Genomic DNA, 24,805 nt, shown 5'->3' with positions numbered 1-24,805 from the left:
TTTTACAAATAACACTATCAAATTAAACGAATTCAATTTCAAACAAAAAGCCATTCGAAAACATGCTCCATAAACTGCTTGGGCCCAAATTTTGAAGCTTTTCAAAAATGTATTTCCAGAGATGTAGCCATTTTAGTGTTTTTCGTCTTATTTTTACCCTATTTTTCCCATTAAATTTTTGGTTTTATACAGAATCATATACTGAACATCAAATTCAAAGTCCCGGCTCGTTCTCGCTCGAAAGCTCGGCAAGTCGAAGCTTCAACGCCAGCGCTTTTACGCCTGCGCGTGAAAGTGTTCTTTCTGGCTTCTCATAATAGATCGACAAAGTGCAATAGGGATACATTTTTTTTTTAAGTTAATCATAGACTAACAGTAGGGTGTGTTCTCATAACTCCTGAATTCACGTCATTGTTTTTACGTTACCGATTCATCTTTAGACGTAAATAGTTTTTCGCCAATTCACGCATGTTTTTCATGCAAAATCTTTGTAAACATGCTTGCTTACTTTGGAAAAGATATTTGAAGTAGTTTTTGTAAGGATTTTCCAAAAAATCTTGAAAATTTCCACCTCAAACATTCCAGGTGGAAGAACCGTTTCAGGTCTAAAAACGTCTTTCACTCGGATTGACGTCGTGAGGACGTGAATGATTTAACGTCGGACGTATTATCCGCGCACCACCAAACCGAAGTGCGCATCTCTTCTGTTGCGCAAAAAATCTGTTGCGCCATAGAAAAATTGAGTGGTTTGTCGTAAGCGTGTACATCAGCCCGTGGCGCAACAGGCTTTGACAGGTTGCGCTCGTATTTTGATTTTTGTCTGCCTTCACAATAAATTGCATGCAAGTCTCCATTATGGAAGTCGCAAATGAGCAATTCTCTGAGATTTCGGTCATTCGTGTTTTTTTTGTATTTTTTAATCCGGCTGAAACTTTTTTGGTGCCTTCGGTATGCCCAAAGAAGCCATTTTGCATCATTTGTTTGTCCATATAATTTTCCATACAAATTTGGCAGCTGTCCATACAAAAATGATATGTGAAAATTCAAAAATCTGTATCTTTTGAAGGAATTTTTTGATCGATTTGGTGTCTTCGGCAAAGTTGTAGGTATGGATATGGACTACACTGAAAAAAAATTATACACGGCAAAATTTTTTTGGTGATTTTTTATTTAACTTTTTGTCACTGAAACTTGATTTGCAAAAAACACTATTTTTATTTTTTTTTATTTTTTGATATGTTTTAGAGGACATAAAATGCCAACTTTTCAGAAATTTCCAGAATGGGCAAAAAATCTTTGACCGAGTTATGATTTTTTGAATCAATACTGATTTTTTCAAAAAATCGAAATATCGGTCGCAAAAATTTTTCAACTTAATTTTTCGATGTAAAATCGAATTTGCAATCAAAAAGTACATTAGTGAATTTTTGATAAAGTGCACCGTTTTCAAGTTATAGCCATTTTTAGGTAACTTTTTTGAAAATTGTCGCAGTTTTTCATTTTTTATAATTAGTGCCCATGTTTGCCCACCTTTGAGAAAATTCTCTATATTTTGCTTTATTGAACTTTGTTGATGCCCATTCCATTTCTGAAAAGTTGGCATTTTTTTTTTTTTTTGCAAATCAAGTTTCAGTGACAAAAAGTTAAATAAAAAATCACCAAAAAATTTTTTACCGTGTAGCATTTTTTTTCAGTGTAGTCCATATACATACCTACAACTTTGTGGAAGACACCAACTCGATCAAAAAATTCCTTCAAAAGATACAGATTTTTGAATTTTCACATATCATTTTTGTATGAACAGCTGCCAATTTTGTATGGAAAATTATATGGACAAACAAATGATGCAAAATGGCTTCTTTGGGCATACCGAAGGCACCAAAAAAGTTTCAGCCGGATTAAAAAATACAAAAATTAAAATTAAAGAAAAAAGACCGATTCCGTAGAGAAACTGCTCAAATATAGTTTGCCATAAAAAAAATCGAGTTTACGGACTTAATCGTAATTTTTCGTATCAAATCATCTGCAAATGTAAATAAGTTGAAATCAACAAGTAGGTGAGAATTGTGATTTGCATATAAAAATCAATATAGCAGGGGTGCCCAACCTTTGGTTAAGCGATAGTTTTTTTTAATGAAAATACGCAAACTAACATATGTTTGGCCTGAATTCAGAAAATTTGAAAAAATGTTTTACTGCAATGCAAATCGGTATACCATCAACTGGGGCGAATCGGGACAGCACGTTTTAGAGCACTTGAAAACTTTTTATTTGGGAATGAATGAGCACATTTTGTTGCTCTGAATCTGGTCTAACCGAAACCACTTTAACACGCAGAAAATTAAGGCATATTTGAATCAACAAAACGCTTTGTTGATTTGAAAATCATATTTGTTGTTGAATCAACGCTAAATGTCAAAGCAGCTTTTTCAAAACAACAAAAGACTTTTGTGGAATCGAAAAAATCAAGGTTTGTTTCAACGCAAAATCGGCGTTGATTATATTCAACAAAAATTTTGTTGATTCAAACCTCGTAAAGGCTGATTCTACAAAGCTTTTTTCTGCGTGAAAAAGGCAAAATATTAGGCTGCATCATTGCTAAAACTGCTGTCCCAATTCGACTTATATGTCCCGATTCGGGGTGGATTTTCTGCTTACAAAAGAGAACATTTTCTCATAGGTAAATGAAACATAGCAATTTTGAAAAATAATTGCATAACTTTTACCGTCCTTGGGGTAAATTTTTAAAGCTGTTTTAGATACGTTTTTGTCAAAAATTTGGCGGTTTTGTATTTAAAATTGGGCAAATATATCAAATATATGCCTTTTGAAATTCAAAAAGCTTAAGACGATCGTCTCAGAACTCATAACTACCGAAATGTTAAAAATGAAATTATTTGACTTAGCTCTGTACAATGGGGCAATCAAATACATATTTAACAAAGGAACTGACTTTACCCTGATCCAATGCTTCATCATAAAAACACATTCATTTATTTGCGATTAAGGTCGTAGAAGGAATCCTTCACTTTTGGGGCAGATGGTTCTGAATTCAGGGTTCAGAAATAGTAAAATAAAATGAAAAAAAAAAAATCGATATGTAAAATGCTTCTACAAACAACACAAAGAAAACTATTTTTTGATTGAAACATTCTGAAGCAAGAATGTTTATCTAACCCCCCCTCCCTTTTCTTGGAGCGTGACGTACTTAGTGCATCCTAGGGACCCTTTACTTTGTCCTCCTAGGCTTGATTGCGTTTGTAGTGCAGAAGGTATTTTTAACCCTCTAACGCATATGGTTACTCAAGAGGCGTGCTCAGAACCCAAGCCGACTGGGTGAGAGGCAACCAGGCTTACCCCCACACCACGGGTCCCGGCTGTGACAACGCTAAGAAAAAGGCAACAACACTGACGTACCTATATGGCGTTTACTTTGTGATATTACACATACAAAAATTATTTTAGGCTGTGAAGGAAAAAAAAAATCAAACCACATCCACCAACTGGCAGGCGCGTGACTCGCCCGTGGGCGGTCTAAAGTTGAGAAAAATATCCTCCAAAGAGGTTTCGTTAATCGAGAAGCTTTGCACGAGGCTGGCATGGTCATGCTTGATGGCGGTGATCCCAGAAAACAGCTCGGACAGCAGGATCGGTTCACGTACGAGGAATTTTAGGATGCCCTGTGAGATGGAGAAAGAGAGATGTTACATTGCGTTTCTGTTACGGGGTGGTGCAAACTTACGTCGTGTTCTTCCTTGAGCTCGCAGGGGTGGAATTGGGCTTGGATGGTTTGAATTAACGCGCAAGTCGCTGCCGGATCGTTACCGTTGAGCTTCAACAGCAGGTTGAACCCTTTGCCGTACTTTTCCTTCAATCGCTGGATGAAGCCGATGCAACGCAGCTGCCCGTCGACCATGATCGACAGCCGGTTGCACAGCTCTTCGCACTCGTCCATGCTGTGCGAGGTCAGAATGATCGTTTGATCGTGCCTCTGCAGTGCCTTGATGCGACTCCACACGTAGTGGCGTGACTTGGGGTCGACTCCGGTCGTGGGCTCGTCCAGGAACACAATCGACGGATTGCCGAGCATCGCAAGGACGGTGTTGACCTTGCGCTTTGTTCCGCCGGAGCACTCGTTGGTGCGGCTGTGGGCGAACGACAGGATATCCAGATCGGTGAGCCACATGCTGATGAAATTGTCCGGTGTTTTGATGTCCTTCATGAGTGCGGTGTACTTGACCAGCTCGTACGGAGTCATAAAGTCTAGGAGGGAGTCGCCCTGCGGACAGTAGCCGTACTGGGCCCGGTAGTCTTTGCTGTGGGACGATCGCACGTTCTGTTCGTTCAGATAGATGGTTCCATCGGTGATCGGCAGGTTCTGGGTGATCATCTGGAACGTGCTCGTTTTGCCAGCTCCGTTCATCCCGAGCAGTCCGAAACACTCGCCACGTTTGACGGCGAAGCTGATTCCGCGGACGGCCGGTAGATCCAGGTAGCGCTTCTTCAAGTTGTGCACCGCAATCGTGTGCGGCGAGAATGGCGGCTGTTCGTTGGTAATCAACTGATCGACCATCTTGTTCTCCGCGTCCACATCGTCGTCAACTTCGTGCCGTAGTTCGTAGTTCGAGTCCGGCTGATCAATAGCCCTTCGTTTCCTTCTTTTGGCCCCGCAACTGAGAATAACTTTTAAGGTAGCAGACATTCTCACCTTTCTGGTGACCAGCGCCTCCCTCCGGTAGATGTTCTCGATGAATTCGTTCAACAGCAGTGCAAAAATGATCACCATGATCGGTACCACCACGTAGAGATACGTCAAACTGAGCGGTTGAATGCCGTCCCAGGTCGGATTTCCACCGAAGGTATTCTGCCGTACCAGCGCTTGAATCTTGCTCACCTTCTGATTCTCGTACACGACCCGCAGCGAATGCTTGAGCGCAAACTCCGGGATCGGATGCAACAGCAGTATCAGGCCGTCATTTTCACGGATCTTATCGGCCCCGTCCGACAGAAGAAACACGCCGCAGACTCCGATCAGCATGAGGTAACTCATGCAGGTCACCGCCGTGTCCATCTTGTCGACGCACTGGCTTACGATGTAGATCACCAGCAGGGCGACCAATCCGTACAGAATCAGAATCCCTACAATCTGACCGTGCTCGTACCGGCTGAAGACGCTCTCGCGATCCATGTTTAGCGCAAAAACAAACACTAGCAGGCAGATGATCACGTGGAGGGCAAAGTCAAACGCCAGCGTGGTGCCCCAGTACAGGTACCGGTTTACGTTGTGCAGCTGCTTGAAACCCGTCGACGCTTCCAGATACGGAAGCTGCAGGTACTGCAGGATGTACAACATAAAGCCTGCAATGGTAAGATCGCGTTAGTCAGATTCCTTCGAAAACACTTTTCAAACTTACACAGAGAAATTGCTTCGGTGAACAAATAAGGCGCAAACGAGTCCACCTGTAGCCGGCGGTTCGACGGGCTATTCTTCGCCGTCACATCCGCCTCCGGATAACCGTAGTAATGCAGCAGCAGATTGCTGGCCAGATTGATCGCTATCCCCGAGCTGTGCAGCAAGTTGTTATTGTGCAAAACCTTCAACTTGTGCTCACTAACGTTAAACTCGATCGCCGCCACCAGCTGATCGTGGTATCGAGTGCGATCTTTCGCGGCTTCCGCCATCAGAAAACCATCCACGTCCGCGTCCTCCGTCACGATCAGCTCCAACCCACGGAAGAACGACCCGTTCTTCAGGTCGACCGGCCGATCGTTACCGTTCACCACGATCACCGCAAACGGCCGCTTGATCGAGCCGTGGTGCAGCGCGATCGAATCGTACTCGGTGCGGTAGTACCCACCGCTGAACAGAAAGCACAGAATCGTCACCGCAACGGGCAGCGCGGACATGACGCCGTACATGTGCAGGTTCCGCCGGATGTGCAGGAGCTTTTTGTACGCGATCGCGCGCATCTGGAGCGTCGACGGCAGAGTGATTCTTTCGTACTTTTGTGGGCTGGTGGGCTCGCGCACGACACTGGCCGACCGCGACGTGATGGGTGCATCCGGGACGTCGATGCTGGCTTCCACCTCCAGGGCTTTGTTGTGCGAGGACGAGCTGGAAGAAGGGTTTGAATTAGTGGGCTATTTGACCGAATGTGAGGTTTCCTACTTGAGAAAAACTTCCTCCAGCGTGGCGTTGGTGATGCTGATCGAGTCGATTCCCAGCTCGTCCCGGTTGTCTTCCAGTTCCTTCAGAAGGGCGGCGTACGCGTCGATGTAGCTGTACGGCAGCGTCACAGCGAAAAGCGACTCAACGGCGGGTCTTTCGACCACCCTGCCAACGTGTTCTTCGATCGTGGCCATCACCTGGCTCCGTTTGAAGTCGTTACGCTTGAGCAGCTTCAGCGTGTAGCCTTTGCCGTAGTGGTGCTTCAAGAAGATCGATGTTCCGAACGCGATCAGTTCTCCGTTTTCCATGATGGCGATCCAATCCCCAAGGACGTCCGCTTCCTCCATAAAGTGCGTGGTGATCAGTATGGTGTGATCTTTTTTCAATTTCAACAGTACATCCCAAATGTCCCGACGCGATTCCGGGTCCAACCCGGACGTCGGTTCGTCAAGTATCAACAGCTTGGTTCGTCCAATGATCGCGTTTGCCAAACACAACCTTCGCTTCATTCCGCCGGACAAATTCGACAACACTTCTTCGCTTTTATCCGACAAATTTACGCGCTCCAGAATCTCGTCCGCTTTGCGTTCCGCATCGGCCATACTCATCCCGCGGAGCGCCCCGAAGAAGACCAGGTGCTCGCGGCAGTTCATGTACCCGAGCGCAACGTTGTGCTGCGGACAGAAGCCAATCTGCTGACGGTAGTTGCTCGCGTTGTCATCGCCGTCGATTTCGATCCGGCCCGAGGTGCGTGGCGTCATACCGGTGATGATGTTCATCGTGGTCGTTTTGCCAGCGCCGTTGTGTCCCAGCAGGGCCGTTATGCGGTTTTTGTAAATCTTCAGCGATAAGTTCTTCACGGCCGTCCGCGTGCCATACGAAGTCTTGTAAATCTTGTTCAGATTGCTAATCTTGACTACTTTGTCCAAATGATCTCCTTCCTCCATCACGCCCTTGTGGGCGCCGTCAGCGTCGTCTTCCGTCAGGCTCGAGTTGTCCAATCGAGAGTTGATCTTGTTCTTTCCTTTCTGGTAGTAATCGCTGTTGAACAGGAACAGATATCCCTTGGGCGTCCCGTAACGACCGGGCCAAACGTTCGAAATGTAGAACCACAATAAACTCCACAAAAGCGTCCCAAACAGCTGTAGGGTCAGCACTCCAAACAAATTAATCCGTTCATTCCCGGGGTACCCGGTGAGGAACGCGTGAGCCGCCCTAAAGCTGTGCCAAGAGTTTTGAAAGTTGTCCAAAATCGCAATACCCACGCTAAACCCAGCCAGCGGAAATATGGACAGCAGTGCTTCAAAGCGCACCTGTACGATCACCAAAATCAGCGGCGCAAAGTAACAGATTGGTGCCACAATCGTTGCGATCGTCACCGATTCCAGCAGGGCGCTGATGAAAAAAGTGTACGCGATCATACACGTTATGAACAGCAGGAAGAGCAAGCTCGCGCTAACCATCTGCGCTGCCGTCAGCTCCCAAACGGAGGCCACACACGAAATGACCACACACGCCATGGATATCAAGCCAAGGTGAAGCAAATTGATTCCAAATACGGCAACCTCGTTCCAGTAGCTGTACGGGGTCGCGATCTTCAGATATTCCTTCATGCCGGATGCTTTCTCCTCCACCAGCGGTACCAGCAGTAAGTATGTACATGCCACAGCAACAAATATCGCCACCACAATGCACACCGCATAGATCTGGGACGCCTCCTGGGGCCGGGCGCCGCCCAGCGGCACGTGCTTGAACTCATACTCGGGCAGCACCTGGTCCGCCAGGCCCGTACGAAGCTCCAAAAACGATCGCTCGATCGCGTACTGCAGCGCCAAAAATCCACTCTCAAAGTACTCGTTTCGATCTTTCAGGTAGCTCGTAAACAGATTCCGCGAGTACACCTCACCCGTGCGAAAGTTGTTGTTCTTGGTGCGGATCGTGTAGCTCAGCCGGGTGTTGGCCGACGAGTTGGAGTCGAAGACGATCGCGAAAAAATCCGACGTCACGAGGAGGGCATGTTCCAGCTCGGTGGTCGTGGTAAAACTTTCAACCCCTGAAAGGAAGAAGGTTGGGTCAATCGGGGCAACGAGTAGGACATAATCACGAGATACTTACGATCATGAGTGACAAACAGTTTCATTCGCGTGTGCTCGATCAACTCTTCGGTGAAATCATTGCTTGGTGCAAACAGCAGCTTGCTGAATAATCCCGTTGGATAGAAAGCGACAACATCATCCTGAAATTTTGCGATTGAAAAATATTATTCAAAACATTGTTTTTGCATTTTGTTTGCTAATTTTTATACAGTAAGACATTTTTGCACTATTACACTAGGGGAAATCTACCCATTTTAATCCTAATAAGCGGTCGTGTTTGAATGATGCTGGATAATCTAGAGTCTCCCTTGAATATTACTAAAACCAAGTACACCAACGCGTAGAGCAAGTTTTTGTGAACATTTCTGTTTATTTTCACTTTCACTAAAAGTTATTCTATTTCTTTACCAAGCATTTAACAAAAAAAAATCCCAAGGGTATTCTAATCGAGGCGAATGCATTGGGCCACGCCCATTTTTCTAATATCGGCTTATTATGCAGCTTCCACCAAACCGAAGTGCGCATCTCTTCTGTTGCGCCATACAAAAATGGAGCGGTTTATCGTAAGCGTGTACACCAGCCTGTGGCGCAACAGGCTTTGACAGGTTGCGCTCGTGTTTCGATTTTTGTCTGCTTTCACAATAGTTCTTTTTTCTTCCAACACTCTGTCGAGTGTTGCCATTTGCGCTGACAGTTCAAACGAACACTCACGAAAGGTGGCATTTATAGGGAAAGTTTCCTGGCATCGCTGGCTGTGCTGCTGGTGGTGTTGACGGTCAGCCTTTGTTCTTTTTTGCCTTCGTCTCTCGCTCGGTTTTCTTCAGCCTTCGATTGGAATGCAAAGTGAAAATTGAAACGTCAAACGACTTGGCGCGTTTGTTTTTTTGATGGCGCTTGCTAATTTATTACATTTTTCGGGATTATTCTTCAAGTGAGTGCCTTACTAATGATCAAAAGAACAAGTTGCCGGTAGTTGGAAGCAATTTCATATCTTAAGCGCCGTGAAAAAGTAAGCGAAAGTGAAAAGTTAATTTTGGCGATATTCATTAAGTGTTTGAGGGATTCTCGTGTGTGTCACTGTGTGTGCCAACAAAATGATGAGAAGTGGTCTCGCAAAATACAAATTATGATCAAAAGTGCATTAAATGTGATCTTTTTGGCCAGTAAGTGGCATACATTTGCGTGCTTACTCGAGGCGGTGCTGTTGCTGGTAAGCAGAGGCGACTCGTCCACCTGTTCAACCTGTTCATTGAACAGGTAGCCGATTTCAAGCGGATAATTTTTTTTATTTAATTACCGCGGTGTTTTTCAACCAGCAACATACAATTACAATTTTTGTTTGAATATACGTTAACAAAATCGACACCCTATGTTCAGCAGCGCTGCATGCACCAAAAAAGCATTGGCCCGCCACCCTTTACTCTTTACCACTCTTTACATCCCACCAATACTAAAGCGAGTCAGCCTGGCGGGCCACGCGCAAATGCTCGTCGCGTTCACACCGGCCCTCTGAACGTCGGGGAAAAAATCTCCATACGGAAAAAATTCAACACATGTAAAGAGCTTCCTATTCATACGCAGCGGCATTATCGATGTGTTGGTAAATCTGGTTCAATCTGAGAGCGTGAACTGACAGCATTTTTGGGAGAGAGCGAAATGCCACCCCCTGGCCCCAGCTGACTTAGCTCGCTCAGCTCTGCTGGGAGCTGCTTGCAAAAGGTAAACAAGCCAGCGCGTTAACAGCACGTTGAGAGCATGAATAAATGAGAGAGCGCGAGAGCACCACAGATATTGCTCTATATTTGGCGCACTTTTAGGCATCAGGCTGTTTTGCGCAGACTGGTGATGGCTTGTTTTAAAACTGGAATGTTCAACTGCGCGCGTTGAACCTCTTCGATCTTCTTGGTTACTAGTGGATTCTTGCTCTACTGGAAAGTGATGTAATGTTAAGTTTAGATAGTGTGATTGATAAATTGAATTGAAACAATTGAAACAAAAAAGTACTGTGTTTTTTCCAGACTCGGGACACATGAGAAGAACTATGACAGTAGATTCAACCATGATCGTTATTTTATTTTCAGGATGGTTGTATTTAAAGCGGATGCAGTCCTAAAAAGTTTAAGAGTTGATGCCATTAAATGCTCCAAAAACGACTGTGTTTATTCAGACTGTTGGTCCGGTTCACTCTAGTTGAATATATTATTATCATATATTGTAGCATGAATTTGTCCTGAAAACTTTTTTCACTGATGCTAAAAACAAATATTTTAATTATCTCGGATTCATGTCAATATAGTTTTGTTTTTAACATCAGAAGCCCTTCTTTTTATTCAGAAATTGAATTCCAAAACCATGAGGACATAAGCGATACGACCTGGTTCTAAAAAGTATAAAGTAAAATGTCAATTTAATTTTTAACCAAGTTAGCTCAATATTTGTTGGGCCTAAAAAAGCCCAACAAACAGTTTTCCTTTGTGAAGGATGTGGATTTTTTTCTGAACGTCATGATGAATAGTTTTGAAATTTTGTACAATATTCAATAACTTCCCTTGAATTTTGATAAGGATGGCAGAGCGATTGCTCTATTTTTCTTCATTCACCACGCTAATGATTAAGTCTAAAAAATACATTTTAACGGGATAAAAAGTCTTAATCATACGTGTAATCAATTATTTGCATAACCAGAAAATTTTAATAGTATAAAAATAATAAAACGTAAAAATAAAAGCCATTTGGAAAGAAAAAAGCTTCAAAGACATTTTTTAAAATAAAGATTCATAAATTTACTACGATCTATGAACAATATTTATTAAAAACAACATTGTAACCGGGTCGACTTCAAGCACGAAGTCAAATGATCCAAAAGAGTTGAACCAGCCTCCGGCTGAAAAACTTTATAATAAAGAATTTAAAAAATATCATTGAACAGGTACTACATTCGGGCACGAGTCGCCTCTGCTGGTAAGTTTATAGCCCAAATAGTATTTTTGGAGCTTTAATCGAGCATCAAACTCTCCATATGACGAAGATAGGTGTTTGATTGGAAAGGGTAGATTTCCCCTACTATTACCAAAGAGATTAAAACAAAAATAACAAAAGACAACTTTCTCCAAAAAAAAATCGTTACACTGAAACCCCGATGGTTTGACACCAACTGTTGTCAAACGAACGGGGTCACATTTTAGTTTGACACCTCTTTTACACGGAGTTCACACAGACTACCAAACGTTTGTTTTGATAGTGTGCGTGAGCGCCGTGTAAAAAATGACAGTTCGTCACTTTTTAGTTTGACTTTGACCAACCAACGGGGTACAAACTAAAAAAATGTCTAATCTAATCTAATCTAATCAGACCCTAGCGCAGCCAATCTTTCGAAGGGATCCTGGAGAGTGCCTTAGGTTAGATGACGCCTAGCACTCTTCTTGTCATTTATTAACACTTGTAGTGCGCCATTGCATTGAAACATCACAAGCGTTAAAACGGCCAGGCCTACTGCGTAAAGCCGTATCGCAGAGATGATCCGTAATTGGGTTGAGTTTGAGCACTGAGTGTTCGAACAACAACACAATTCTGAATCGACAGGGGAGGAAGAAGCGTGGGGACACACCACCATACGCTCCGAGATTGTGGTTGTATTCGTTGGGAGCACCATGCTAAGAAGGTTTGGTACTCCGGGACCCTCTGGGATGGGACATTGTATTTCCACGAATGCCCTAGACACTATTTGCCGTGGTTATAGCGCCACAACTCGCTCGGGTACAAACTAAAAAAATGTCAAACCAAAAAGTGACCAACCACCGGGGGTTGAGTGTACTCATCAAACACGTGTTCTTTATTGATTGTTGCGGTTGCGTGGCATTTGAATTAACTTTTTTGTCGGAGGTTGTCGTCCTCTACAGGACACCAAGGAAAGTGGCTCTTTTGTGCGTTCTGCTAGCAAGAAATGTTACGTATTCTATCATAAAAATTAATTTCGGTCATTATTATTTAATTCGACTTGATTTGGCTTCCATGGGTTTGGTCAACTCAAAACCTCAAAAACTGTGTCGTAAAGTATTACTTTTCGATACTGGTGCTGACAATTTCGTACAATTGAGTGCTGTGATAAACTTTGCGGCACTGTTATTTTTGGTGACGAAAACTAGGCCATATCGTAGCCCTAGACACGGGTCCCCCACAGACCGTTATTATGAAGAAAAAAAATTCCACCCAAACCAATGATTGGACATGGTTCCTGGGACCATTCTGCACCTCTGGGCCGAGTTTCAAAATATTTGCCGGCAGAAATTTCGAATACGGTCAGTTTTAGTGTTTCGAGTAGAAATTAAGGAGAAATCACATGTAAAATGCGTAGGAAATGAGCAAAGTTTCAATGTTACAACTCCAAAACATTAGTGGTCATGGTTTTACATTGTATTAACATGTAGCAGAATGATATAAAAACGATTTACAGCACTGACTTAGCCGGATTAAGCCTAAGTCAAGTGACTTAGGTATATAATTTACAAGTTTATACCTTAATATTAAAAAAAAATTCTTACATCAAGGAATTTTAAGTCAAGGAAAACTAGATTGCACAAAAATTACTTAAAATGAGGTGACTTTGAGCCTAGGGGTGACATTGTACCAATAAACGCATAAACATGGTGTCGATTTCTGGAAAAGTCAGGGAAAACCTTGAATTGTCAGGGAATTTTATTTGACCTGGAAAAGTCAGGGAAAGTCAGGGAATTTTAAGCCGAGTCAGGGAATTTCGATGATTATTAAAAAAAAAATGATCTTAAAAATATTACTACAAAATTTCATTTCTTTTTGAAAATTCGCCCTTGATGATGTATTTGAATGTCTTCCAGGCCAAACTTAGCAACATTGATAATATTTAATTTTTATATAGGTCAGTCCGGAAGGAACGCAAAACTCCATATAAAATGCTTAAGAAAAGGGTCACGAAGAAAAGGAACAGCAACGAAAAGTTGCATTTGGCATTTCTTCGCGCGTTGCTTGTCAAAGTCAAATAATCTGGATTTGCTTTGGATTTGCGTTCAACTGAAAATTACAAATTACTAGCGCACTCAGGGTGGGACAATATGAGGCAGTTGTCCCACCATCATCATGTTCTAAAATTGGTCGTTTGCTCAACATATAGGGACCATAGAGAAAATCATTCATTTTGTCAGAAAAATTGAATGATTCAAATTATTCAAATTCAATTCTGATATTTTGGAATTGCCGGTACTAATTTTTTTTAAATTCTTATTCTAAAATTCTAAAAAAATTGTAAGGTTAGAAAATTTTCCAAAATTTCACTTTAGTATTCGTTATTTGAATTTTTATGTTTCTCAAAATTAAACTGAACTATGATTTCAAAATGATCCAAAGTAATTTAATTTTGTGTAATCTAAAATGTAAGCAAAATAGTGATGGTGACATGGAATTAAAAATTAAAGAATTAAATTCAAGAATTGAAGAAATAAAACAAAAATTTATGGATTTAACCGAGGATTTAACAGGGTTGTTATGGACGGCGCGCGGTAGCAATTTTGATTAAAACAATTATTGAGAGAGATAAAATTACTTTCAACTTATACACAAAAACAAAAATATTATCAAGAATCAGGATAATTTGTTTTTTTCGTTGAGTGCAAAAACTTCGATTTCTTATTAATTTAATTTTCTTCCGAAAATTTTTATTTGTATTTTCTTAATAAGAAACGTCGAAAGATGAAGATGAAGATTATGAAGAGATATTTTTTTTAAATGTGTTGTTGAGGATTTCCTAAATAAACACTCACTCAACTCAACTCATTTTTAAACATACTGACTCTGAATATTTAATTTTTTTAAGTTTTGAGTAATGTTTTTTACCCTTATTTAGTGTTCTTTTATACTGGATACATTCAATTTTAATCTTGTGAATCTTAATCATATTTTAAACTTTTCCTGAAGATACAAACATTAGGATGTAACAAAAATTATTATTGGGGCATGTTCCAGTGGGCGTACTGTGCTTATATCCCAAATATGAGCTTGATTGGACGTAACAGAAGCTGGCCAATGCCTTTGGATTTTAGATGGGATTCAACCAGTAGAAATATTTTTTTTTAAATTTAAATATTCTTGAAGAAAAATATAAAAAAATCAAAGCATTAAAAATTACAGCTTCAGCATTTAAAATTGAATTATTCTGAAATTAGGAAATAAAATTAGGAAAAAAAGTATTTTAAAACCAAAAAAAAAAAAATCATATAAATATCAAAATATCAACATTCAAAAATAAAAAAAAAAAATAAAAAACAATCAAGTAAACAAAAAAAATCTTAAATTCTTAAAGTCTTAAATTCTTAAAGTCTTAAATTCTTAAAGTCTTAAATTCTTAAATTCTTAAATTCTTAAATTCTTAAATTCTTAAATTCTTAAATTCTTAAATTCTTAAATTCTTAAATTCTTAAATTCTTAAATTCTTAAATTCTTAAATTCTTAAATTCTTAAATTCTTAAATTCTTAAATTCTTAAATTCTTAAATTCTTAAATTCTTAAATTCTTAAATTCTGAAATTCTTAAATTCTTAAATTCTTAAATTCTTAAATTCTTAAATTCTTAAATTCTTAAATTCTTAAATTCTTAAATTCTTAAATTCTTAAATTCTTAAATTCTTAAATTCTTAAATTCTTAAATTCTTAAATTCTTAAATTCTTAAATTCTTAAATTCTTAAATTCTTAAATTCTTAAATTCTTAAATTCTTAAATTCTTAAATTCTTAAATTCTTAAATCCTTAAATCCTTAAATTCTTAAATTCTTAAATTCTCAAATTCTTAAATTCTTAAATTCTTAAATTCTTAAATTCTTAAATTCTTAAATTCTTAAATTCTTAAATTCTTAAATTCTTAAATTCTTAAATTCTTAAATTCTTAAATTCTTAAATTCTTAAATTCTTAAATTCTTAAATCCTTAAATTCTTAAATTCTTAAATTCTCAAATTCTTAAATTCTTAAATTCTTAAATTCTTAAATTCTTAAATTCTTAAATTTTAAATTCTTAAATTCTTAAATTCTTAAATTCTTAAATTCTTAAATTCTTAAATTCTTAAATTCTCAAATTCTTAAATTCTTAAATTCTTAAATTCTTAAATTCTTAAATTCTTAAATTCTTAAATTCTTAAATTCTTAAATTCTTAAATTCTTAAATTCTTAAATTCTTCAATTCTTCAATTCTTCAATTCTTAAATTCTTCAATGCTTCAATTCTTCAATTCTTCAATTCTTCAATTCTTAAATTCTTAAATTCTTAAATTCTAAAATACTTAAATTCCTAAATTCCCAGGTTTTTGAATGCTGCCATTTTTGTTACCATCTTAGATTACAGAAAACCTGGTAAATTTTTTTGAGTTATTTTGTTCGGCTAAAGAAATTTTGAGAAGAAGATATAGGAAAACTTGCTTCGATTTTCTGAGTGACGCTCTGGTTAGATCATCGAGTATGAACTGTATCTTAAATTTAAAATCTCAAGATCGAGGATTTATTTCAATTTTAAATATTTTTTTCTTTATTTTAGATTTGATTCAGTTTTTAGATCTAAATTTCTAAATGTTAAAATTTTTGATTTTTTTTTGCCAAAATTTTTGTTTTGACTTTTCTCTCTAGTTTACCTAATCCTAGCAAAAATACATTTTCAGCGTTTCAAGATTCTACGTTCTGAGATTAACAAAAATGAATTTATTATGAAACTCTTTTGTATGTTTGTCGCAAAATTATTTTTTCTTAAAATGACGCGGATTTTGCGTGAATTGGGTTTTGGGATGGAGCTAATTTTTTCGATTTCTCCGTAGATAGTCAAGGTAATTTTTTTTTTAATTTTATAGCAAATTTTTTTTTGTGATATTATTTAAGAAGATTTTTTCTTCAAATATCCAGAAAACCGTTTACTTTAAATACAAACATTGTTGAAAAAGACCTAGATCTTTTTTAAAACCGTAAACATGTACTTGAAAAAATCACATTTAATTGTATATTTTCTTAGTTTTTCAGTTTTTTAAATCTTTCTCAAGGTTCTGCAAAATTACATAGTTTTCAAGTTTTTGAATCCAAAACCATTAGTTTTTTTAACTTAAAATTTTCTTTAGGAAATGAAATGAAATTAACTAATTGCAATTTAAAATTTGCAGCAATTTTAATTATTAATTATTTCTAGAGTTTTTTTTTTTGAAACGGTCCTATAAGCTATTGTGTTTCATATGTTTATAGGACCTATTCAAAAAAAACTCTAGATTTTTTGGTAAAGGGCAACATTAAAAATGACCAGATAAAAAAACATAGAACATTTTTATGGTTGCTCATTTTGGATGTTCGATAAGAAAAAAAAAAGATTGACAAAATAAAAAAGAAGTTTTTAAGTTTTTGCAGAATCCATCGTTAAAAAAATAAAATAAAACGGTCATTAAGGTTTTTCAATATCTTAAATTTCCAATATTCAAAAATGGAAGTGCATGAAACCATAAAAACGCTCCAAACAATATGTTAGTAAAAAATAGAAAATAAAGAAAAAATTGTGGTATAAAGAGGTCAGGGAAAAGTCAGGGAATTTTATTTTGGGATTTGGATCGACACCATGATAAAGATTGCTTTGATAAGCTTGAATTTTATGTTAATTTATTTATTTGTAGATGGATTAATTTGATCTATTTATGTTCCCACAAAGAAATTTGATGATATTGCTACGCAAATCTGCTTGTTCTGATTTAAAATTAAATTAATTAAAATAAATTTAAAATCTTCTGGAATCCTCCTAATTTGAAAATAATGCTCACATCTTTCAGTTCTGAATCAATACCTACTGAAATCAAATAAAACAATCAAAATAATAGACGGTTTCCACGCGAAATCGACCACTCAAAATCCGGACCATCTCCGATCTTAATAAAACTTGCTGGATCGTTTGTCCTACTCAAATCAACAACTCCTGTGCACTCAGTTTAGTAATTCACAATGGCATTTGACTTTTAGGAATTCTTTTAGTTTTAAATTATTGGTAATTACTTTTAAATTGAAAAAATCATATCTTTCGAAGCAGATGTTCAAAAAATCGATCGAAAGTGTGTTTTAACGAAAATCGTGCGCTCTTTTCAATGAAAATATTTCCAAAAGCCGAAACTTTCATTTTCGATCAAAAAACAGCCAAAAATCGAATTTTCTTCGAAAATCAGGCTGAATACACCCTTAGATTCAAATTTTGCCATTACCATTCGAAAGAGCGGACAATTTCCTACTTTTCTTCCATAGACACCAAGTTGGAGCGAAAGCGTTTTCGAGTGGTTTGTAAATAAAAACCTTTTTTTCGTTTTTTTTTTATTTTTTTTTTCCAAAAAACTAAATTACATGTTTTATGGCAAATTTTGTAACAGATCCCATTTTTAAACTTAAAATAAAGTTCTGCTTCCGTGTTTTTGAGTTTTTCCTTGACTTAGCAGTTTCAAATACATATAAAAGGAACGAAATAATTACTAAAGATAACCAAAAAGATGCACTTAAGGTAACTGCAAATTGTAAAATTCTGTGATATTTATTCCCTTTTCGTCCTTCTATTACTTAAATTATTCTCAGGATAACAAATAAAAAATCCTGTGTTGGATTTTAATTTTATTTTAATTGTAGGAAAAAAAACACGTTGACAAATTATTGAACATCTTACAAAATTCTGCTAAGTGCTCGTGTCAGGCACGTCAGGGTGTGCTTTAAAATGACAATTATGGCGATTTTGCAAAAAAACACATATTTCCAAAAACAACTTGACATTGTTTAAACCAACTTAAGTTATCCGGTTTGTACATGGAAAGTGACTAATTTGGCTTTCAAGGAAAAATACGCATGAGTTCAGTCTAAACGGCGTTTGACAATGATTATTAAAAAATACTCAAAATTGTCATCTTTGAACCGCCCTGACGCGACAGGAATCACCCTAAGAGCCAAAAAAATAGGAAAACAAATATTTTGCAGGTATTATTGAGATAAACATTTTTCCATAATAAAAGTGGTTGAGAAAATTTTACCTCAAGTGCACCTTTTTTGGTTATCTTTAGTAATTATTTCGTTCCTTTTATATGTATTTGAAACTGGTACGTCAAGGAAAAACTCAAAAACACGGAAGCTTAACTTTATTTTAAGTTTAAAAATGGGATCTGTTACAAAATTTGCCATAAAACATGTAATTTAGTTTTTTGGAAAAATAAAATAAAAATAAAACGAAAAAAGGTTTTTATTTACAAACCACTCGAAAACGCTTTCGCTCCAACTTGGTGTCTATGGAAGAAAAGTAGGAAATTGTCCGCTCTTTCGAATGGTAATGGCAAAATTTGAATCTAAGGGTGTATTCAGCCTGATTTTCGAAGAAAATTCGATTTTTGGCTGTTTTTTAATCGAAAATGAAAGTTTCGGCTTTTGGAAATATAATCATTGAAAAGAGCGCACGATTTTCATTAAAACACACTTTCGATCGATTTTTTGAACATCTGCTTCGAAAGATATGATTTTTTCAATTTAAAAGTAATTACCAATAATTTAAAACTAAAAGAATTCCTAAAAGTCAAATGCCATTGTGAATTACTAAACTGAGTGCACAGGAGTTGTTGATTTGAGTAGGACAAACGATCCAGCAAGTTTTATTAAGATCGGAAATGGTCCGGTTCAAAATCGTATTTTTATGGTCGATTTCGCGTGGAAACCGTCAATAGGGAAACAAATTTTTGTTACGTGGCAAGTTTGTGACATGGCAGTTACAATAAAATTGTCCTTTTTGTTTTAAATCGTTCACAAATTTCAACCTTGCGAATGAAATCCGGAGAGTACTCCAGCCACTAGCGTGCCCAGCTCTTTGAGGAAGGTGGGGCAATAATATGCACGTTTTGAAAAATACGTTTTGTTATGTTTTACCACTTGTTTTAAGCAAAATGTTTGAAGAGACATTTTTTTTAACAGTTTTGCAATAACTCTAAATTTCTTGGATAATTTTTTTTGCAATTTCAAAATTTTCTTTATGTTTTCAAAACGTAAAAAAGTTTTTAAATTTTGGATTTTATTCGATATTTAAGTTTTCCGAAAACTGAAAATCAAGCTATATGTATATTAGTAATTTAACCATGTGTGTGTGTGTGTGTGTGGTCCAATCCAATACCCGCTAACCGGTAGTGAAATTATGGGAAAGTATAGTTTGTATCAGACTTTGTATATGCCGAATGCTGATACAACTTATCTCAGTCCCGGGTATTAGGTGGTGATAGCCTTGCGCTGCTTCCAACGACCCGTTTCAGAATGACAGAGCTCCTTGCGGTCCAATTCCGAGGTCGCTGGGCATTGTTCGGCCCCGCCTAATCATAGAAGCAAGCATCTGAAGGAAACTCGATCTATATTTAGACTTCCAATCCCCTCAGGCAAATCAGGAATCAGCGCGTATTTAATATGAGAAGATAGCATGTTTCAACACTACGAATCAATTCACTACTAGATTGTAAACCTTCTGATGGCCGACTGCTTAGCGTCCCAGTCCACCAATCCAGAGGTGTGAGTTCGAATCCCACCTGATTCATTTTCGTTTTTGTTCATATTCAAAGTTCAAATTCATGATTCAAAATTTCAAAGGTACCGACCGGGATTTGATCCCTGAACCTTCTGCTTGTGAGACAGAAGCCGTAACCATTAAGCCACGGAGCTGGTTATGTTTATTAGTAATTTAACCATACTCACAAAAAAGCAACATTAAAAAAACACATATTTTAATTACTTAAGAGCAGTTCTCTAGGATTTCGGTCATTCGATTTTTTTTGTATTTTTTAATCCGACTGAAACTTTTTTGGTTCCTTCGGTATGCCCAAAGAAGCCATTTTGCATCATTAGTTTGTCCATATAATTTTCCATACAAATTTGGCAGCTGTCCATACAAAAATGATGTATGAAAATTCAAAAATCTGTATCTTTTGAAGGAATTTTTGATCGATTTGGTGTCTTCGGCAAAGTTGTAGGTATGGATACGGACTACACTGGAAAAAATAATACACGGTAAAAAAATTGGTGATTTTTTATTTAACTTTGTCACTAAAACTTGATTTACAAAAAAACACTATTTTTAATTTTTTAATTTTTGATATGTTTTAGAAGACATAAAATGCCAACTTTTCAGAAATTTCCAGGTTGTGCAAAAATCATTGACCGAGTTATGAATTTTTAATCAATACTGATTTTTTCAAAAAATCGAAATTTTGGTCGTAAAAATTTTTCAACTTCATTTATCGATGTAAAATTAAATTTGCAATCAAAAAGTACTTTAGTGAAATTTTGATAAAGTGCACCGTTTTCAAGTTATAGCCATATTTAATTGACTTTTTTGAAAATAGTCGCAGTTTTTCATTTTTTAAAATTAGTGCACATGTTTGCAAAGTTTTGAAAAAAATATTTTTGAAAAGCTGAGAAAATTCTCGATATTTTGCTTATTCGGACTTTGTTGATACGACCTTTAGTTGCTGAGATATTGCAATGCAAAGGTTTAAAAACAGGAAAATTGATGTTTTCTAAGTTTCACCCAAACAACCCACCATTTTCTATCGTCAATATCTTAGCAACTAATGGTCCGATTTTCAATGTTAATATATGAAACATTTGTGAAATTTTCCGATCTTTTCGAAAAAAATATTTTCGGAATTTTCAAATCAAGACTAACATTTCAAAAAGGCCAAACATTCAATATTACGCCCTTTTAAAATGTTATTCTTGATTTGAAAATTTTGAAAATATTTTTTTCGAAAAGATCGGAAAATTTCACGAATAATTTATGTTTTAACATTGAAAATCGGACCATTAGTTGCTAAGATATTGACGATAGAAAATGGTGGGTTGTTTGGGTGAAACTTAGAAAACATCAATTTTCCTGTTTTTAAACCTTTGCATTGCAATATCTCAGCAACTAAAGGTCGTATCAACAAAGTCCGAATAAGCAAAATATAGAGAATTTTCTCAGCTTTTCAAAAATATTTTTTTCAAAACTGGGCAAACATGTGCACTAATTTTAAAAAATGAAAAACTGCGACTATTTTCAAAAAAGTCACTTAAATATGGCTATAACTTGAAAACGGTGCACTTTATCAAAATTTCACTAAAGTACTTTTGATTGCAAATTTGATTTTACATCGAAAATGAAGTTGAAAAATTTACGACCAAAATTTCGATTTTTGAAAAATCAGTATTGATTAAAAATTTATAACTCGGTCAATGATTTTTTGCACAACCTGGAAATTTCTGAAAAGTTGGCATTTTATGTCCTCTAAAACATATCAAAAAATAAAAAAAATTTAAAATAGTGTTTTTTTGTAAATCAAGTTTTAGTGATAAAAAGTTAAATAAAAAAATCTCCAAATTTTTTTTACCGTGTATTATTTTTTTCCAGTGTAGTCCGTATCCATACCTACAACTTTGCCGAAGACACCAAATCGATCAAAAAATTCCTTCAAAAGATACATATTTTTGAATTTTCATACATCATTTTTGTATGGACAGCTGCCAAATTTGTATGGAAAATTATATGGACAAACTAATGATGCAAAATGGCTTCTTTGGGCATACCGAAGGCACCAAAAAAGTTTCAGTCGGATTAAAAAATACAAAAATTAAAATTGAAGAAAAAAGACCGATTTCGTAGAGAATTGCTCTTAAAGAATTTAGTTAAACAATTAAAAATATTTACCAAAAAACCATTGCCATACTCAAGTTGGAATCTGTTTTCAAATATTCAATCTATGTGACAACATGAAATAGAATCATAACGCTAAGCTGGCCATTGGGCTCTATTTTTATATTAGTTTTTCATTAACTTTACCTCTTGTATGATAAACAAAAATTTATAGAGATCATATGATTCATGAAAAATATTATGAAGATCTGTGGCAAAGACTCCAATATTAATTGAGATTTTGAATGTCCTAAACAGCTTTTCCATACTCAAATATATTAAAATAGTGGAAAGAACCTTAAATTTAAAGTAAGTTATTAAAGCAGAATAAGGCTTTCTAGGCCCAGTGAAAAAAATATAATTTAACTCAAAAATGATGAACTTCTCGTCACAGTGTCCAGATGCAAACAATGCCCAGTCAAATCAATCCGAATTCTGAAACGGAATCTAATTAGAATCGTACACAAATTCCGTTTCAAACGCAACAACCGGTTCGAACACGGAACCGGTTGTTGCGTTTGAAACGGAATTTGTATCCGATTCTAATTAGATTCCGTTTCAGAATTCGGATTGAGTTAACTGGGTGATCTAGCTCGAGCTGTCACAGCCCTGCGAAGTATGTTGGCTGACATATCGGGCGGTCAGTCAAAAAAACCAGCTAGAAGTTGTCTGACAAAAAACTTTTGCTAGAAAGAGATAGGAAACCTGATGCAAACAATCGTCCAGCTGTAATGTAAACATACTTTGAATGTATTGGTAAATTTCTGACTAGAAAGCCTTATTGAGTGAATTCAATTTGAGAATTGTACAAAATATTACAAAATTATTCAAGAGTTAAAAAATTAATTTTCAACCAAGCATGCTTATAATTCCCGACTTTTCCCGACTTTTTGACAAAAAAATCATAAATTCCCGACTTTTTCCCGCTTTTTGACGGATTTTGGCGAATTCCCGACTTTTTCCCGAATTGAGTGGCCACCCTGCTTAAAAGTAAATTTCTGGAGTTTTTTTTTGAAAAGGTCCAATAAACCAAATTTTCAGTTTTTGCTTTTTGGGTGTTTTTAATACCCCTGGCTCACAGCGGTTTCAAAAACACCCAAAAAGCAAAAACTGGAAATTTGGTTTATTGGAGCCCGTAACAGCCAGTTCCGAACTCCTGTAAAGGTTTCCACCGATGGAGTTCTGTCTTCAGCCGCAGTTCATTATTTACTTTATAATTGTATTTATTTATTGTATTTTTTTTTTACCGAAAAGAAGCAGGAGGGAAATTGATCAAATAAACAAACAATCAATCAATCAATCATTAAATTTGTCAACTGATTAAAAAAATTTGTGCTGTTTTTGGCGTGCTTGGGAGCGTTAATTTATTACGTAACGCAAAAATTTGCTGTTTAGACCCTCTCCTCCCTCTCGTAAATTTGTATGAAGCGTTATACAGTTTCCGATACAAGCCGATTTACCCTATACAATCTGTTTGATTCATTCCACTTAGTTCAATTCTCGGAAATCGAATTTCTAAACAGAGTCGCACCGAGCAACAACAGTTAAAGCGATTCGCGGAATTTATACGAATACAAATACAGTACAAAGGGGAAATTTACCCATTTTCAGCACAGTATTCCGACAATTTTTCCTTACTTTTGCAGTTTTATTTTTTTTTTGCAGAGGCGTGTGAGTGTCAGATAAAAACGTTACTTAATCCATCCTTAGGTGGTAATGCTATACAAAATAGACACACAAGGGCGGACCTTTCTATCAATTTGACTCATTATTCATGCCATCAGATTGGGCAGTCAGCTCTTCATAATTCAGGGCACTTCTGTGCTTATAACTTTTGATTGGGTTGTCAGATCTTCAATCTTTTAAACTCGTTAGAAAGGTCTTTTGATAACCTATCCGAGGACAGGTCGCATGATTGATCCGGACAACGTTTTCATCAAAATATCTGAGATCCGGCTTCCAAAAAGTGCCAGTGCCAGATTTTCTTTTCAATACCTTTCTAGAAATGTATAGCATGACGGGTTTTCTTATACAAACTATCCTTTTACAATTTTCCGGACTTTTGTTAAAAGCGTTTTTTTAGCATAACTTTTGAAGTACCTATCTAAACTTCATTATTTTCAATAGCGACTTATGGGACCCCAAGACGGATCGAATGAGACTAAAACAGACAAAATCGGTTGAGCCAGTGCCGAGATAATCCAGTGCATTTTTTCCAATCAACATCCCACCATCCGCACAGACATTTGCTCAGAATTTGATTCTGAGTCGATATGTATACATGAAGGTGGGTCTATGAGGTCAAATTGAGAATATAATTTTTCGAGTGATTTTATAGCCTTTCCTCAGTAAGGTGAGGAAGGCAAAAAGGGATTTTTCCCCTAGTATGAACGTCAGAAAGGCATGGCTAGTATAGTGAATGATTCATACGTAAATGTTCGAGCTAACTCAGCAATGCTTAACCCTCGAGCCTTCTATGCTGTTGCTCATAAAGAATTCGAGCCAAACATTTCATTGGGGCACAAAACCAAAAACCACGATTCGAGAAAATCGCTTGCAAAAAGTGGACAACTTGCTTCAATTCCTATTCAAAAAAGAAGCTTAATTGATGCAGGGTTGTTACGGAAAAGTCGAGAAAAAAATCCGCGCCAGATCCGCGCCGACCCCAAAACCCAATCCGCGCCATATAAAAAACCGCGAAAAACATAGAAGAGAGTAACATAATAAATGAAATTTTAAACGAAAAAAGAATAATACAGAAGGCATTGGGTCAGTACCGTTGATCAGTTGTGGATTCATATCCCACTTGTACCAAATGGAACCTTTTTTGCCA

At 36.9% G+C, this 24,805-nt stretch overlaps 1 protein-coding gene across 1 annotated transcript in view; it reads right to left on the bottom strand.

Annotated features, from left to right (window-relative positions):
* Positions 1–3,409: 3,409 nt before the first annotated feature.
* Positions 3,410–24,805, bottom strand: part of LOC6046229 (ATP-binding cassette sub-family A member 2) — a 34,653-nt gene continuing 13,257 nt past the window's right edge. The window contains exons 2-6 of the mRNA XM_038259283.1: positions 8,285–8,405; positions 6,170–8,222; positions 5,415–6,115; positions 3,743–5,358; positions 3,410–3,680 (exon numbers count right to left, since the gene is read on the bottom strand). Coding sequence (XP_038115211.1) covers positions 3,486–3,680; positions 3,743–5,358; positions 5,415–6,115; positions 6,170–8,222; positions 8,285–8,405 — 4,686 coding nt within the window. The 3' untranslated portion in view covers positions 3,410–3,485. The remainder of the gene's footprint in view (positions 3,681–3,742; positions 5,359–5,414; positions 6,116–6,169; positions 8,223–8,284; positions 8,406–24,805) is intronic.

The sequence above is a fragment of the Culex quinquefasciatus genome, chromosome 3 (assembly GCF_015732765.1).
Source record: "Culex quinquefasciatus strain JHB chromosome 3, VPISU_Cqui_1.0_pri_paternal, whole genome shotgun sequence".
Classification (NCBI taxonomy): domain Eukaryota; kingdom Metazoa; phylum Arthropoda; class Insecta; order Diptera; family Culicidae; genus Culex; species Culex quinquefasciatus.
The sequence above is the reverse complement of the archived record's forward strand: the minus strand, read 5'-3'. Positions and strand labels throughout refer to the sequence as shown.